At 37.9% G+C, this 19,068-nt stretch overlaps 1 protein-coding gene across 3 annotated transcripts in view; it reads right to left on the bottom strand.

The window, feature by feature from the left end:
- Nucleotides 1-19,068, bottom strand: part of AK5 (adenylate kinase 5) — a 241,717-nt gene that overhangs the window by 212,244 nt on the left and 10,405 nt on the right. Inside the window, exons 3-5 of one of the 3 annotated variants that reach the window (XM_066376595.1) lie at nt 11,402-11,569; nt 6,555-6,724; nt 6,341-6,454 (exon numbers count right to left, since the gene is read on the bottom strand). In XM_066376595.1, coding sequence (XP_066232692.1) covers nt 6,341-6,454; nt 6,555-6,724; nt 11,402-11,569 — 452 coding nt within the window. The remainder of the gene's footprint in view (nt 1-6,340; nt 6,455-6,554; nt 6,725-11,401; nt 11,570-19,068) is intronic. The other 2 variants (XM_066376596.1, XM_066376597.1) reach the window with 2 other exon arrangements.

Here is a 19,068-nt window from a genome sequence, read left to right as displayed (position 1 = left end):
AATGACCTAGCTTTCATGGCACAGATGTTAACCATATCCCATGACGGCAGCTCTCCAGTATGCTTAAAAGGCCCCTGGGGATTGCTGAGACCCTTTCAGGGAGGCTATAGGTCAGAACTAGTTTCATATTAACTCTAAGAAATGATGCGTCTTTTCACAGTCATTCTCTCACAAATGTACAATGGAGTTTTTCATGATTATATGAAGTGTGATGTCACAGCAGGGGGGCTGCAAACGCAGACATAAGAATCCAGCTCTCCTTTTTAAGCTAGGAAGTAGAGAGATTTGCAGGCATGTAAAGCAGTGCCTCTCTTATCACTATATTTTCTTTTTGGAAAATATGGTTGCTTTTCATAAAATGTGTTGTTTGTGTTAACCTGTATAGATTTGTTATTTTAAAATGATATTAAATATTTTTAAATGTTTTATTTTATGGTAAATATTAATAGCTAAAAACCATGTAAATTAAAGTTTTTGAGATCTTAAATAATTTTTAAAAGTGTAAAAGGGTCTATGACCCAAAACTCTGGTAACTGCCCAAGCGATTGGAGGAGTAATGACTGGGAAAGAACCTGCGGCATCCCCGAATGAGTGTGAGGACAGAAGCTGCTCTGCGGTCACTCGCGGCGAGCCGTTAGATGTAAGAGAAATATGTGTCTGTGTTACACCAATCTGTCATGTTGTCTTATTATTATAGCAGGTAGTGTTTCCTCCAAACAAGAGACAACAGTCATATAAGTGGGACAATACTATATCTAAAACTAAAACACGTGGTATTGGTTTGCTTGGGCAGTAAGAGAACAGATATTTTAGGCTAGAAAGTTGATAACTCTTGTTATGTCATTGAAAAACATTTGGTACAACTATTACTTGTGGTAACCTGGAAGACAGATAATGTTCTAAAGAAAAGTATAGATAAAGAAGAAGTAGCTAGAAAGAGCTACAACGTTGGTATGTGTTGACTGCTCTCTGTTGCATTTAGCAACGTATTACAACAGGTAAACCCAAGAAAAAATTGAACAGTTTGCAATCAGATAAAGAGAAAACAAAGATTAAAAAAGCAAACTGCTTGGAGACTCCAAACAGAAGACAAGACTGTCACTGGCCAAAGGACTCCCATTAACACCTACTTCTACTCCCCTCCCCAAAATAGGAACTAGGCCTGAGGCAAAACCCAAACAGTGGACGTTGTCTTCCTACCTAAGCCGGATGTTTTCTGCGGCCTCAAAGTAATTGCCGACCAAATGAGAGGACAAAGAAATAAAGGAGTTGAACGCTATATCCAGGAAATAACTCTGGGTTACAGTTAAAGACAGTAGAACTGACTGGACACAAAAAGAGAAGAAGCCTACCATATTTTTGAGGAAGTGGTTTTACCAAAGTGATCAAAGCTTGTATGTTTTTTCAAACTTAAAATTGCTATACAAGGAGTATAGTCACCAACACATCACTTTGATGTGGCTATGCTTGACAAGAGACAACAGCAAAAACTCCTCAGAGGGCAGGGGTGGGGAGGCTCAGAAGAGAATACACAATGAGTTACTCCATGAGAGCAGAAGCAGGCGTTGCTAGGGGGCTAGGCCAGGAAACCACTCCCTGCCTCACAGAATTTGTTATTTGCTACAGTTCAAAACGTATTTGCCAAACTTCCTTTTCCCAAATAGGAGCCTTTATCTCACTTCTCCTGGTCTCTTCTTCTGTTGTTTATTGACGGCAAGGAGGGAAGGTAAGTTGATGTTTAGTTTACAGGTGGCTGAGAATGAGGACCGGGACCTAACAGAACTATATCAAGTAGAGACTGGTCTTTGAACTAGATGATGGGACTCTGAGCTGTCTTCCTGGGGGAGTGAGGGAGTACACTGTATGTGTGGGAAGAAGGAAGCATGAAGACATTTGGGTGGTTGGAGGGGCAAACTGTTGTAGAAGCTGCTAGCTAGTTCTCCCGTCCTTCCATGGTGATAGAACTGTAGCCAGACATCTGGCTTCCCAGCAGGACTCTGTTCCCCAGCTTGCTTCGCAATTACAACACGACTAAATTCTCAGCAACACCATGTGTGCAGAAGAGATGAATGCCACTTCCACGCTTGGGATTTCAGACCTTCACATTCTCTTCCCCTTACATGACAGCTGGAACCCATATGTGATGGCCACCGTGTTTCAGCCATACAGAAGATGACTGTGTCCTAGAGGATGGCAGAACAACTTAGAAGGAACTGTGATCCTGAAACGACTTCAAGGAGAAAAGCTGCCTAGCCAATCTGAACTGTTCACATTGATGCTATTTCCTAAGAGAAAAGCAGTCTTCCTTGTCTTATAAGACACTTAACTATTGGGTCTTTCGTTGCACTGATCTTACCATTTCCAGTATATGGCTGATGTCAGAAATTCCTCTCTTCTAAACCCTGGGCCTGTGAGAAAGTCTTGGGGAAAATTTCTGCGTGTGGGCATATGTGCCCACGTGTGCATTAAAAAAAGCTCATTAGAGACAAACAAAGAAACCTTGAGGATTTGTGTAAAATAAAAACAATAGTCTTTGTCTCTGGTTCCTGGTACAGAGCTTCTAAAACTCTGGCACTTCCTAATAGAAAAGTTTTCTGTTGTTCATAATGAACACCTGACCACACCTGCATGTAAGCGAATAAAGTGACCTAGGGTGGGACCCCCAGATAACATCAGATTGGTGGTTGACTGCTGGAAAGACCAAACATGAGACTCAAAGTTGGGACTTTTAGCCCCACTCCCTGACCACCAGGAAGGCAATGGGGTTAGAGATCGATTGAGTTATAAAAACTCTTCACTGGTGAATTTTGGGAGCTTTTGGGTTGGTGAATAAAGCGCTGGAGGGTGGTGTGCCCAGTGAGGGCATAAAAGGTCCACACCCCCAACCTCATACCTTACCTTTCACAACTCTTCCACTCTACTGTTCTTGACTTTTATACTTTATACTACACTGGCAAATATAAGTGTCTTCTTGAGTTCTGTGAGTTGTTTTAGCAAATTATTGAACCTGAGGAGGGCATTGTGGGAACCCTTGAATTTATAGCTGGTTGGGCAGAAATACAAGTGGCCCCTGGGCAGTCTAGTCTTGTGGGACTGGGCCCTAAACCTTTTGGGTCCACACTAACTAAAATAGTGTCAGAGTTGAATTCAATTGTTGGACATCTAGTTGGCACTGAAGGTTGGTGTGGGACATCCCCACACATTTGGTGTCAGAAATGGTACCCGAAGAAAAGATACCCCAGGAGCTTAACCATACATAGGCTGTGGAGCAGTCAGGGCTGACAAAATGCTTCACTTTACATAAACACTTCAGCTTTGCCTCTGCACTCTCTGAACTCCTGAGTCAGCAACGGAGGCACAGACCTCAGGTACCCCTGGACTGCCCATGGTCACCGAGAACCTCTAGACTGCTACAATGCCAACTTAAGAAGGTCTTAAACTGGTCTTTTCCAGAATGCACCTGCAAATGACTGTGAATTCTAGAGGGAGATACCAGGTGATCTTGCTAATGTATCCCCAAACCAGTGTGTGGCGCTTGGCCCATCACCGTGTCAGGGCTGAATAAGAGAAGGGAGAGACTGGTGAGGTGTCCAGAGAGAGTTCCAGGAGAGTTATGCACTTTCTGTACCCTTTCTCCTACCTGCCCCACTGTGAGCCACAAAAGGAAGAATTTCAGGATTCTAAGACGTCACTTTGAGTTTCTGAGGCAGAACCAGGCTCACCCTGAGGATAGCAGAGATATGTGACAGTGAACAAGAAATTGAAGTCTTGAGTTAAATTGAACAGGACTTTTATAAAAATTAATATTCCACCCAACTTCACTGAGATATAGTTGTGGACTGGGCTTTTTACCATCTGAAAAAGAGACTACCTGTTAATGTTTTTAAAGTGGCCAGAAAACCTCTGGGCTCTCCCTTATTATTATCCACAGGAAGAGAGACAGACAGGATACAGCACATGTGAAAGGCAATAGAGAGAATCAAACAGCTTTTATGCCTGTGCTTGCCAACGGCGCCTCGTTCAATGCACAGGGTGGGGACCGGGTCTGGATGGGAAGGCCGGCCTGCCTGGCTCTCATGCTCCCACCAATCGCCAAGAAGCCTATGGAATGCCTCTCACAGCACTTTCAATAGCCATATCCTGTGGCAGCAATAACAACAAAATAAATGATTTTTCCAACTAATTCTTCTTCAAGGCCAGAGAAATTAGAACTAAGCCCTTAAACTGAGTAAGCACTGGAGGTTGTGGACTAACTGCAGAAGGAAGAAATCTGAGGAGGGGAGAAAGGCACAGCAGCACAATAGGTGTCTGGACACGGTTAACTGGAAGATTCAAAGACAGGTTTTATGAAGCTGTCCTCTGGCCTTACACTGCCTAACACAAGACTTCTTTCATATGAGACAAACTTACATTTTCTTTGAACTTAATCTTTACTTTTCTTTCCTCTTTTTTTCTTCCTTTTCTTTTTTTGTTTTTTGTGACAGAGACAGAGAGAAACACAGAGAGAGGGACAGAAAGAGACCAACAGACAGGAAGGGAGAGAGATGAACAGCATCAATTCTTTGTTGCAACACTTTAGATGTTCACTGACTGCTTTCTCAAATGTGCCTTGACCAGGGGGCTACAGCAGAATGAGTGACTCCTTGCTCAAGCTAGCAACCTTGGGCTCAAGCCAGTGACCTTTGGGTTCAAGCCAGCAACCGTGGGGTCATGACTATGATCCCGCGCTCAAGCTGGTGAGCCCGCACTCAAGCAGGATGGACCTGTGCTGAAGCCAGCAACCTCAGGGCTTCAAACCTCAGTCCTCCACATCCCACTACTACGCTCTATACACTACACCACTGCCTGGTCAGGCTCTTTTCTTCTTTAAGGGAGAAGAAGAGAGATAGTGAAACTCTCACATGTGCCCAGACTAGGATCCACCCAGCTACCCCCATTTAGGGCTGATGCTTGAATCAACTGAGCTATTTTTAGTGTCTGAGGCCAACATGCTGGACCAACTGAGCCATCCTCAACACCTGGGGCCCACGCTCTAACCAATTGAGCCACTGGCTGTGGGAGGGGAAGAGGGAGAAAAGGGGAAGAGAGAGGGGAAGAGAAGCAGATAGTCACTTCTCATATGTTCCCTGATCAGAGATCAAACCTGGGATGTCTGCATGCCAGGCCAATGACTCATTGGCTCTGTCCACTGAGTCAACAGGCCAGGGCTGAACTTAATCTTTTCTGATATACTATCTGTCATATGTTAAATGCTTCTTTAAGTTTAAAAAATAATAAATGAAAGCAGGCAATTGACACAAGAAAGAAATACTAATAATCACTAAGTATCTGAAAATATACTTAATGTAAGCAAAAACTCAAGAAGTGTACATTTGAATAATAAAATGCCATTTCTTATGTATCAGGCCAGCAAAAATTTTAAATATGAAGTGCATCTGGCTTAAAAGAATATGAAATATATGGGAGAAACAGATTCTCTCTTTCAATGCTGATGGGACTATATTTGAAAGACTTTTTGCAGGACAGCCTGAAAAGAGCTATGAAGATTAATGCATTGTATACGAGTATGTGCACAAGTGCATGCATGGGTGTGTGTAAGTGTGTAGCTACAGAAAAAGGCCTGAAAGATATATAACAGGCTTAACAGTGTTTTTATCAGGAAAGGAAGGTCAATGAAATGGAAGGTTATTAATAAACTTTCAGTTTTTATACCAAGACTTACAATTTTTATAACCATATATTATAAAAATTTTTGTAATTAAAACTTTTAAATAAAAACCAGTTATACTAGAATTTCAAAGGTTAACAGATACACAAAATATTCTCATTGACTTATTACCCTTTAAAAATAAATGTGTTGGGTGCAGATCAGGCATAATCTACTGAAGTCTGAGTAAATTTTGGAAACCTGAACCCTCCTGTTATAAGGAGGTAGTTTAATATTTCAAACCCAAGAAAAAAGGCTTCCTAGTGTAACAATGCAAATACACGTGATTTTTTATACCCTAGGTGGTACTGACCGAGGCTTGTTTTTAGTAGTCAAAGATTACACAATCTTAGGGGAAAGATTTTGAAATAAAAGTTATAATGAGAGGCATTCTTAACAAAAATAATTCTATTATTAGTTTTTATCTTTTCTTTTTGGCAGAGACGGTGTCTGTGTTAAATTTTAAGCTTGTGTGCCAAGGAAATACCTCCTGCCAACTCATTCTGATGTACTTGCCCTTTTTGAGGCCAGAACTCATTCCGAATAACAAGTCTTCCAAGAAACCTTTTATAAAAAAAACTCAAACTTTTAAGTCAAAAGTAGGGCATTTAAAATATAAGGAGATATTCTTACTTGGTCCTCAAAAGATAGAGCCTGGGCAACATCTCTTGGAAATCCATCAATGACAATGCCCTCTTCATCAGGCATCTGCATCAGTTTCTGTTTTATCTCTGTAATTGTTGTTTCCTTTTATAAAGAAAAAGGATGAAGAAAATACAGTTACACTTAATGTACTCACAACTGGTATAAAAACTACAAAATTATTTTAAAAAATGAAAAGCAGTACTTGTGGGGCCAGTTCTCCAGTTGTGATTATTTTGGCAATCAGACTCCATTTCCGGTTGCTGCTGGTACTGTGGATCTTCTTTCTTAATAATTCTCCCACTGAAATGTACTGGAATCCATAACGTTCTGCGATTTTCAAACTCTGCGTGCCCTTTCCGCTTCCAGGACCACCTATTATTTAAAACAGGCAAGATTGGGATCTTCTGATACAGTAAGAAACTCCCTTTTGTATAATGACTACCTGCATCTCAAGATGCAGTTTCTAGCCCGATAGTACCAGCGCAGGTAACTGTTCCACTTATGGTATCTCAATCCCATTCCAAATGCAGAGCAAGTGTAGATTAACCAAGGAAAGGGTAGAATTGTCATGATCAACTGCATTAGATGAAAGAGACAGTTTTTCCTCTACTTAGTTTTGTAAATAATAAATTTAAAAAGTCTTCTGAGCAATGTGGTTGAAAGAAACCTTCACTATTTTTCCTTGTAAACTTTCATAGTTTTCTCATAAACAAACAAAAAAATCAATAGCACACAAAGGACAACAACTGCAATAGCAGACATGTGGCTCATGTCAACAAAGACTTAATGTGCAATGTGGTGAAATGTAACAATTATTTTTGAAGCAAAGGCACACCAATATTGGCATGACATATTTACATCTTTTCTTGAACTTCTTCTCTTCATGCATGCCCCTGCCTTATCTCCTTTTAGTTCAAAAGAACTATTATACAGTAAATATCCACTGTGAATGAAATAGATCTTTAAGCAAGAACAATTTTATAAGACTCATGATAATTTTGATTTTGTGATACATTAGTGTGAAAAAATCAACATTTGCAATATAATTCAAAACTAATCGTTAGTTACCATTTATTTTTAAAAACATAAGTACTAAAATAAATATATGGCTCAGATTCTACTTCCAAATTATACTGATTATTTTAGTTAATTTATATTTGTAAACAATATAGATGAACTGAAATCTAAAGTCTGAACAAATTTCAAAACAAAGCACATAGCAACCAGCCCATTTTGATTTATTTGCTGCCAATCATCAAAATGAAATGTTTTCAAATACTTAAGCATAAATTATTGACTGTAGACAAATATCTTTAAATGTCAACATCTAATAAATAATGAGATGCTTTGGTAATATTCATTAAAATATAATTTATTAAGCAATGTTGAAAATAAAAATTCAATAGAAAAGTGGGTTGATGTTATCCCTACTAATTCAATGTAAATATTTGGGGGGGGGTAGAAGTCATTTTATTACTTGGTAAATATTTTTTATTCTTCTTGCAAATAAACAAGTAAAAAAGAAAGATGTTTTGTTCTGCCAAGTGTTTTTGAAAGAAGAGTCCCAGTTGAGGAGACTTAGTTGGCCAGGGCTTATTTTCTCATTAAAAATTTTAATGTGCATTAGCCTAAGATCAACTGATATAATGAGAACCATTTCTTAACCCCAATCCCAATTAATATACCTAGTAATATCTGACTTTGACCTTTTCATGGCGTTATTAAACTTAGGATAAGAATTTATTTACATTTTTGATCATTCTCTTTTTAAGAACCTCTAAATTCTGTTCTATTAGATTTAACATTATGAACTATTAGCAGATTAAATTCATTACTTGACAAATCAAAAATTAGTTTCAGTTCTAAATAGATGCTTTTAGCCAATTAACCCATAGGCAAATCATGGAATGGCAGGGAAAAAAATTACGTAACTACTCCACTGAAAAGTTCAAATTGAGTTGATTCCTGAAGAATGAAAATTGTCTTTATAAACTGTATTTCACACTTAATCTCACAAACCATCAAAATAATAGATTATAAATTTCACTAAATTAAAACAAATTAAACATGCTAAAAAAGCTATGGCACCTTCACAAGAAAAAAAAAATGTTTGTCAACTAATGGAGGCAACAGTAGAAAAGAACAGCCTGACCAGGCAGTGGCGCAGTGGATAGAGCATCGGACTGGGATGCAGAGGACCCAGGTTCAAGACCCCAAGGTCGCCAGCTTGTGCGTGGGCTCATCTGGTGTGAGCAAAAGCTCACCAGCTTGAACCTAAGGTCGCTGGCTCCAGCAAGGGGTTACTTGGTCTGCTGAAGGTCCGTGGTCAAGGCACATATGAGAAAGCAATCAATGAACAACCGAGGTGTTGCAACACGCAATGAAAAACTAATGATTGATGCCTCTCATCTCTCTCCATTCCTGTCTGTCTGTCCCTATCTATCCATCTCTCTGATTCACTCTCTGTCTCTGTAAAAAATAAATAAATAAAATAAAAAAAAACACAGTAGAAAAGAACAAAAAATTATGATTAGCACAATTGACAGAGCATAGCCTTATTTTATTGAATGAATTTGATTACCGAAACTTCTTAATAAATTAATTTTATTTACATTCTTCCTTCTGAAATCAGACTGAGCTTAATTTTGTTCTATTTATTTTTCTCTAATACTTATAAATATAGGACTCATCTAACTCTTAGATTTTACAATTACATTAACATAAGAGAGATTCAGATCTATACCAAAAAGGGCAACTTAAAAAAATTCTCTGTTTTCAGAAGGGAAATTTTGTTTATTTGGATGTGACACCATGTGGCTGTCTGTACCTCCTCCCCACTCCCCCTGGTTGAAACTAAAAAAAAATTATAAGGTTCAGGTACAGTTATTTTATAATTCCTCAGAAGTCATAAAATTGCCCCAATTTTCTTAAAGTTTACCTCTTCCTTTCTTCTTTTATCTCAGTCCTCTAAAAGTTATTTATAGTCATTGGTTTTGTATCATTCTTGTAATCCATAAAATGTTAAAATACACCATGCAAGTCTAAAACCAAAATCATACTCTTGGAAAGCAAGTTGATTTTACTGAGTGAAAAATAAACTGAGGTGGAGATTTGAGCCTCTGTATCTTCTCCAAAGGTCTTGGTTTTATTGAAATATTCTAATCATTTTTATATGAAATTAATAATTACAAAACATTCACTTATGTGCTGTTTTACACAGGAGCAATTTGGTATTACACTTTTATTCATGGTCAATCAAGTCTCCTTTGTTCATCTTGTTAATAATCACCACTAATAGCAACAAGAAAAACATTGAAAGAATATTTAATTATAAAATGCTGAAATAATTTTCAATTATTCTTCTGCTGTTCTTTTAACAAAGCGTTTCTTTGCCTTTTGTTAAGAACCTCAAAATTTTAAGCACAAAAAATTTCCATTTTCAAGAACAGATAGAAATTTATGACACAAGAGTGACTACCATTCACTACAAGAATATTTTGACTTTCGAAAAATCAACTTCTAAGTTTTGTTCCTATTATATTATTTTAAACAACTCAGGATTAAACATGCTTGTGATTTCATCTTCACTATGCTTAGAGATATACAAATGTGACACTTTCTAGTCTGGTGAACTTCTTGTATAGCTTGGTGTGCTTATTTGCATGCTTTTTTCCTAGTTGCCATTATCGTTGTGTCTTTTTGGAGTTTTTCTTTGCATGAAGGCTGCATCTCTTTTGCCCTCTGTTAACAGTTACTGGCTAGAATAGCTTTGAGCACTTCACATTAGATTTTTGCTTTTGATGATCTCTGCGAAAGCTGAGTCAAACTGGTAGTGAGACAATGACTATATATGTACCATGTACACAGATCTCTTCATAATTTTCATAGATTTTGAGAAATTTATAATTTGCAAGAGTGGTCGACAATGCATTCTGAAAAAATACTTAAAACATTTTTTATATCTATTCCTTATGAAACAGCATCAGACTGATATTTCCATATTCAATATAAGATTCATAGTGGCATTTTTTTTTTTTTTTTTTTTTTCATTTTTCTGAAGCTGGAAACAGGGAGAGACAGTCAGACAGACTCCCGCATGCGCCCGACCGGGATCCACCTGGCACGCCCACCAGGGGGCGACGCTCTGCCCACCAGGGGGCGATGCTCTGCCCATCCTGGGCGTCGCCATATTGCGACCAGAGCCACTCTAGCGCCTGAGGCAGAGGCCACAGAGCCATCCCCAGCGCCCGGGCCATCTTTGCTCCAATGGAGCCTTGGCTGCGGGAGGGGAAGAGAGAGACAGAGAGGAAAGCACGGCGGAGGGGTGGAGAAGCAAATGGACGCTTCTCCTGTGTGCCCTGGCCGGGAATCAAACCCGGGTCCTCCGCACGCTAGGCCGACGCTCTACCACTGAGCCAACCGGCCAGGGCCCATAGTGGCATTTTTAAGATGAACTATTATTGTTATAATTTTGTTTAATTATCAGATTTATGTGCTGTGTAAAATAAAACACTACTCTTTCAGATATGCTTGTTTTATAACATCGAAACTTACATTTTATTGTAGTTCTCAGTGTGCCATAAGGAAAATCCACTTATGAGTCTTAATCAACTTATTATTATTATTGTTTCCTTTAAAGTTAGTAGTGAATAAATATTCAATTCATTGAATTAAAGGGAAAAACACATCATGTTTAGAAAACCAATAAATTAAATTATCTATATTAAAAATTAAACAGACAAAACCATAAGACAAAAATTTTGAAGTAATTAGTACTTACTTTCAATTCATTATAGAGAATTTCTATGACACTGTAATAGATTCAATAAAAGTACAATAACATTAGATTATATAATTATAATAATTTTTGTTTTATTGAAAATTATGCTAAAATATTTCCATCTACTGTGTCCTGAGCTTCTGTTTCTCATTTGTCATTTTTTATCCAACTAAATATGTACTTGCAAATGTGATACATACTTGACATAGTAGTTTGAAATATAAACAAGGTTAGCAATAGTAAGAGAATTTTGTTTTCTGTCCTCATACCTATGACAAGAATGATTTTTGGTCGTGGTCTAGTAGGATCAAAAACCTCATATTCCTCAATTAACTCTGCAGTCTCAGAGAGGTCCGTGTCACTTTCTATGGAGAATTGATGGATTGGAGGAAGCCGATCATACCGCCGATACGGGAAGTTTGAATTTTCAGGCATTACTGCAAAAGAGTAAGATAACTTTGAAACGGAAAAAAAAATAACATAACAAAAGATTTTTGGCACTTACTCAATTAGCAAATATTTAAAAACTAAATGAGTTTGATTTTGTTCAACTTGAACAAGAGCCCATCTTGTAAGTGGTCAAGAAAGTTTGTCTTAGAGGATTAGATAGTTAACAATTTGGGCTTTGAAGGACATGCAGTCGCAGACTCAATTTGGCCACAGTAGCAGGAATGCAGTCATTTACAGGGAGAAGCAAAAACAGGTTTATAGTCGTGAGTAAGCAAAACAGTTTATTCTTGTATTATTATTTATTAATTATGTATCATTTTCCATACAGCAACTATAAACCTACCTTTGATCCACCCTGTATAAACAAATGGATGTGCTTGTATTCCAAAAATATTTTATTTATAAAAACGGGCAGTGAGCCAGAGTTAGCCCATGACTTACAGTGTGCCAACCCCTGCCCTGTAGGAACCTTCTTAAGTACTGACAATTCTTGCTTGGTTGTTTGTATACATCTATTTGGCCTCTGCAAATTGTACTTCCTAGAATTGTGTGGTGCACAACCATCACAACTTTAACAACCATATGTAGCTGCCCCTGGAGCCAATGCTTATGCAAATGTAGTTCATTTATTTAATAAATATAGATACAGGTCCACTCTATTCCAGGCACTCTAGTGCAGTCCAGCATTACTCTGATTATGCTCTGCACAGCACACACCTTTTCACCATCTGAGAGGTCTCTTAATTATTTATTGTTGTCTTCTCCCATTAGAATGTTAAGTTCCAGGACAGCAGGGACCTTACCTATCTAGAGTTCTGTATTTGTGGGGTCTAGACCTGTGCTTGGCACATGGCCACTGTCCAATAAATATTTGTTGAATTAATAACAAAGAGAACAATGTTGTTGAAACAGACAGTTTCCAGTGGAGAAAAGTCAGAGAATGGGTAGGTAGAATGTGGCTACAATGTGAAGAGCTTTGAATACCAGAGTAAATGTGTTTAGCTTTAATCTGGTAGAAAGCCAGTGGAGGTTCTTTTTTGGTGGAGGAAGAAATGTGACATGATGAAATATGAAAAGTTTTAAGGAAAATTAATCTAGTGGTGGTTAGAAGGGATTTGAGTAGGAAGAGACTAGAAACAGAAATAGTAGCAGCTTAGAGGCTGCTAAAGTAATTCACAAGTGAGGAGTGAAGGATTAGATTAGAAGGGTTGTAGGGGAAATACAAATGAATGGTTGGGTGTAAATCAGGGGTCCCCAAACTTTTTACCCAGGGGGCCAGTTCACTGTCCCTCAGACCATTGGAGGGCCAGACTATAAAAAAACTATGAACAAATCCCTATGCACACTGCACATATCTTATTTTAAAGTAAAAAAAAAAAAAACGGGAATACAATATTTAAAATAAAGAACAAGTAAATTTAAATCAACAAACTGACCAGTATAGTATTTCAATGGGAACTATGCTCCTCTTACTGACCACCAATGAAAGAGGTGCCCCTTCCGGAAGTGCGGCAGGGGCCGGATAAATGGCCTCAGGGGGCCACATGCGGCCCACGGGCTGTAGTTTGGGGACCCCTGGTGTAAATGATGTGGTTAGAATTGAGACAAGAGAAATGAAAGGAGGTGACTGTTCAAAAACAATTGCCAGGTTTCAAGTCTAAAAGAATATGGAACACACTGCATTTCATATACATAGTATCTTTCAGCCTTCCCTTCTCTGTTCCGAAATACTAAGTTTCTCTCATTCCTGTCTATATCTTAGCCTTTTCTCTACATCAGGAACTTCATTCTCTGTTCCCTGGAATACTGCAGCTTCATCCACATCTTTAACTAGCTAACACTTACTTGGCTTACTGTCTCTGAATATCAGCATGCCACTTCTTCCAGGAAGTCTATCCTGAACTTCCTGTTAATATGGTTAGTTCTATAACATATGACATTTCCTACAGCAACCATTGTGCTTCTTCTTATTATTATTTTTTTTACTTTTGCTCCATCCTATATGTTATTTTTTTATTATTAATTTTAATGGGGTGACATTGATAAATCAGGGTACATATGTTCAGAGAAAACATCTCTAGGTTATTTTGACATTTGATTATGCTGCATTTCATCACCCAAAGTCCAATTGTATTCTGTCACCTTCTAACTGGTTTTCTTTGTGCCCCTTCCCTCCCCCAACCCTCTCCCTCTCCTTGCCCCCACCCCGTAACCCCCACACTCTTGTCCATGTCTCTGAGTCTTATTTTTATATCCCACCTATGTATGGAATCATATAGTTCTTAGTTTTTTCTGCTTTACTTATTTTGCTCAGTATAATGTTATCAAGGTCCATCCATGTTGTTGTAAATGATCCGATGTCATCATTTCTTATAGTTGAGTAGTATTCCATAGTGTATATGTACCAAAGCTTTTTAATCCACTCATCCTCTGACGGACACTTGGGCTGTTTCCAGATCTTCGCTATTGTGAACAATGAAATGCTGCCATAAACATGGGGGTGCATTTCTTCTGTTCCAACAGTGCTATGGTGTTCTTGGGGCATATTCCTAAAAGTGGTATAGCTGGGTCAAAAGGCAGTTCAATTTTTAATTTCTTGAGGAATCTCCATACTGTTTCCACAGTGGCTGCACCAGTCTGCATTCCCACCAGCAGTGCAGGAGAGTTCCCTTTTCTTCACATCCTCGCCAGCACTTATTCTGTGTTTTGTTGATGAGCGCCATTCTGACTGGTATGAGGTGATATCTCATTGTGGTATTAATTTGCATTTCTCTAATGATTAGTGATGTTGAGCATTTTTTATATGCCTATTGGCCATCTGTATGTCCTCTTTGGAGAAGTGTCTATTCATTTCTTTTGCCTATTTTTTTATTGGATTGTTTGTCTTCCTGGTATTGAGTTTTACAAGTTCTTTATAAATTTTGGTTATTAACGCCTTATCAGACGTATTGTCAAATATATTCTCCCATTGTGTAGTTTGTCTTTTCTTTTTTTTTTTCTTTTCTTTTTTTTTTTTGTATTTTTCCGAAGCTGGAAACGGGGAGGCAGTCAGACTCCCGCATGCGCCCGACCGGGATCCACCCGGCACACCCACCAGGGGGCGATGCTCTGCCCATCTTGGGGCATCGCTCTGCCACTATCAGAGCCATTCCAGCGCCTGAGGCAAAGGCCACAGAGCCATCCTCAGTGCCCCGGCAAACTTTGCTCCAGTGGAGCCTCGGCTGCGAGAGGGGAAGAGAGAGAGAGAGAGGAAGGAGCGGAGGAGGAGTGGAGAAGCAGATGGGCACCTCTCCTGTGTACCCTGACCAGGAATAGAACCTGGGATTCCTGCACGCCAGGCCGATGCTCTACCACTGAGCCAACCAGCCAAGGCCTAGTTTGTCTTTTTATTCTGTTCCTATTGTCTTTAGCTGTGCAGAAGCTTTTTAGTTTGATATAGTCCCATTTGTTTATCCTGTCTTTTATTTCACTTGCCCGTGTAGATAAATCGGCAAATATATTGCTGCAAGAGATGTCAGAGAGCTTACTGCCTATGTTTTCTTCTAAGATGCTTATGGCTTCACGGCTTACATTTAAGTCTTTTATCCATTTTGAGTTTATTTTTGTGAATGGTGTAAGTTGGTGGTCTAGTTTCATTTTTTTGCAGGTAGCTGTCCAATTTTCTCAACACCATTTATTAAAGAGACTGTCTTTACTGCATTGTATGCTCTTACCTCCTTTGTCAAATATCAGTTGTCCATAGAGTTGTGGGTTTATTTCTGGGTTCCTGTTCTGTTCCATTGATCTATATGCCTGTTCTTATGCCAGTACCAGGCTGTTTTGAGTACAATGGCCTTGTGGTATATATAACTTGATATCCGGAAGTGTGATACCTCCCACTTTATTCTTCCTTTTCAAGATTGCTGAGGCTATTTGTGTTCTCTTTTGGTTCCATATAAAGTTTTGGAATATGTGTTCTATATCTTTGAAGTAAGTCATTGCTATTTTAATCAGTATTGCATAAATTTATATATTGCTTTGGGTAATATAGACATTTTAATGATGTTTATTCTTCCTAATCATGAGCACGGTATATGCATCCACTTGTTTGTATCTTCTCTGATTTCTTTTATCAATGTTTTATAATTTTCTGAGTACATCTTTAATCTCCCTGGTTAAATTTATTTCTAGGTACTTTATTTTTTTTGTTGCAATGGTAAAGGGGATTCCTTAATTTCTCTTTCTGACAGTTCATTATTAGTGTATAAAAATGCCTCTGATTTCTGAGTATTAATTTTATATCCTGCCACCTTGCTGAATTTATTTATCAGGTCTAGTAGTTTTTTTACTGCGACTTTAGGATTTTCTATATACAATATCATATAATCTGCAAATAATGATAGTTTTACTTCTTCTTTTCCAATTTGGATGCTTTTTATTTCTTTTTCTTGTCTGATTGCTGTGGCTAGGACTTCCAGAACTATGTTGAATAAGAGTGGTCAAAGGGGGGCACCCCTGCCTTGTTCCTGATCTTAAGAAGATTGCTTTTAATTTTTGCCCATTGAGCAAAATGTATGATGTTGGCTGTGGGTTTGTCATAGATTGCCTTTATCATGTTGAGGTATGTTCCCTGTATTCCAACATCGCTGAGAGTTTTGATCATGAATGGGTGCTGGATTTTATCAAATGTTTTTTCTGCATCTATTGAAATTATCATGTGGTTTTTCTCCTTCCTTTTGTTTATGTGATGAATCACATTGATTCATTTGCGAATACTGTACCAGCCTTGCCTCCCAAGAATAAATCCCTCTTGATCATGGTGTATGATTTTTTCATATATTGCTGGATCCAGTTTGCTAATATTTTGTTGAGGATTTTAGCATCTAAGTTCATCAGAGATATTGGCCTATAATTTTCTTTCTTTGTGTTGTCTTTGACTGGTTTTCGAATCAGAATTACACTAGCCTCATAAAAGGAACTTGGAAGTCTTCCTTCCTCTTGAATTTTTTGAAATAGCATGAGAAGGATAGGAATTAGTTCTTCTTTGAATATTTGGTAAAATTCACTTGTGAAGCCATCAGGCCCAGGACTTTTCTTTTTTGGGAGTCTTTTGATAACTGTTTCAATATCATTTGTTGTAATTGGTCTGTTTAGGTTTTCTGATTGTTCCAAATTGATTTTTGGAAGATTATACATTTAAAGGAATTTGTCCATTTCATCTAGGTTGTCTAGTTTTTTGGCGTACTGTTCTTCATAGTGTTTTCTTACAATAGTTTGTATTTCTGTTGTGTCAGTTGTTATTTTTCCACTCTCATTTCTAATTTTATTTATTTGAGTCCTCTCTCTTTTTTTCTTGGTGAGTCTGGTTAAAGGTTCATCGATCTTGTTTATCTTTTCAAAGAACCAACTCCTGGTTTCATTGATCCTCTGCATTGTTTCTTTAGCCTCTATGTCATTTATTTCTGCTCTGATCTTTATTATTTCCTTCCTTCTACTAGCTCTGGGCTTTACTTGCTGTTCTTTTTCTAGTTCTTTTAGATGCAGGGTCAAATTGTTTATTTGAGCTTTTTCTAGTTTCTTGAGGTATGCTTGTAATGCTATGAACTTCCCTCTCAGGACTGCTTTTGCTGTGTCCCATAAATTTTGAGTTGATGTATATTTGTTATCGTTTGTTTCTAGGAATTTTTAAATTTCTTCTTTGATCTCATTGTTAACCCATTTATTATTTAATAACATGCTATTTAGTTTCCAAATGTTTGAGTATTTTTCAGTTTTTCTATTGTGATTGATTTCTAGTTTCATGCCATTGTGATCAAAGAAAGTGCTCAATATGATTTCAATCTTCTTAAATTTGTTGAGACCACTTTTGTGCCCTAATATGTGTTCTATCCTAGAGAATGTACCATGAGCACTTAAAAAAAATGTATATTCTGCTGCATTAGGATGAAAGGTTCTGAAGATATCTATTAAATTGAGTTGATCTAATCTGTTCTTTAAGTCTGCTGTTTCTTTGTTAATTTTTTTTCTTGGTATCTATCTAGTGATGTTAGTGTGGTATTGAAGTCCCCTACTATTATAGTATTGCTGCTGATCTCACTCTTTAAATCCATCAAAGCCTGCTTTATATATTTAGGTGCTCCCATATTAGGTGCATATTTATAACGGTTATATCTTCCTGTTGGATTGCTCCCTTTATTATGTAGTGACCTTCTTTATCTCTTACTATAGTCTTTGTTTTAAAGTCCACTTTGTCTGATATAAGAATTGCTACCCCAGCTTTTTTTTCATTTCCATTTGCATGAAATATTTTTTTCCAACCTTTTATCTTCAGTCTATGTGCATCTTTTGTTTTAAAGTGTGTCTCTTGTAGACACCATATGTATAGGTTCTGTTTTCTTATCCACACAGCTGCCCCATGTCTTTTTTTTTTTCCTATATTTTTCTGAAGCCGGAAACGGGGAGAGACAGTCAGACAGACTCCCGCATGCGCCCGACCGGGATCCACCCGGCACGCCCACCAGGGGGCGACGCTCTGCCCACCAGGGGGCGATGCTCTGCCCCTCCGGGGCGTCGCTCTGTTGTGACCAGAGCCACTCTAGCGCCTGTGCCCCATGTCTTTTGATCGGATCATTTAATCCATTTATATTTACGGTTATTATTGATATGTAATTGTTTATTGTCATTTTATTCTTTAAAACTGTATTCCTCTTTTGCTATATTCTTTTTCCTTTGCTCTGTTTACAACAGGCCCCTTAGCATTTCTTGCAGCATTGGTTTGGTTGTAGTGAATTCCTTGAGGGTTTTTTTGTCTGGAAAGCTTTTTATTTCTCCTTCAATTTTAAATGATAGCCTTGCTGGATAAAGTAGTCTTGGTTGTAGGCTCTTGTTCTGCATTGCTTTGAATATTTCTTGCCATTCCCTTCTGGCTTCAAGTGTTTCTGTTGAGAAGTCAGAAGTCATCCTTATGGGGGCTCCTTTGTAGGTGATAGTCTTTTTTTCTCTAGAAGCTTTTAATATTTTCTCTTTATCATTTAGCATTGGCTATTTTAATTATGATGTGTCTTGGTGTAGATTTCTTTGTTTCTCTTTAATGGAACTTTCTCTGTACTTCTTGAACTTGTGAGATGTTTTCCTGCCTTAATTGAGGGAAGTTTTCCGCTATGATATGTTTGAACAATGTCTCTATCCCTTGTTCTTTCTCTTCTTCTTCATGAACCCTTATAATGCGGATGTTATTTCTCTTCATGTTGTCACAGAGCTCTCTTAGAGTTTCCTCAGACTTTTTGAGTCTCTTTTCTTTTTTCTGCTCTGCTTCCATGCCTTTATTTATCTTGTCCTCTAACTCACTGATTCAATTCTCCACTTCATCCATCCTGCTTTTAATTCCTTCCACTGTGTTCTTCATTTCTGATATTGTATTTGTCATTTCTGACTGATTCTTTTTTATTATTTCAATGTCCTTTTTTATATTTGCTATCTCTTTATTTAAGTGTTTGTAATGACCATC

Source organism: Saccopteryx leptura, chromosome 3 (assembly GCF_036850995.1).
Source record: "Saccopteryx leptura isolate mSacLep1 chromosome 3, mSacLep1_pri_phased_curated, whole genome shotgun sequence".
Classification (NCBI taxonomy): domain Eukaryota; kingdom Metazoa; phylum Chordata; class Mammalia; order Chiroptera; family Emballonuridae; genus Saccopteryx; species Saccopteryx leptura.
Note: the sequence above shows the minus strand (reverse complement) of the source record. Positions and strands in the feature narration are given on the sequence as shown.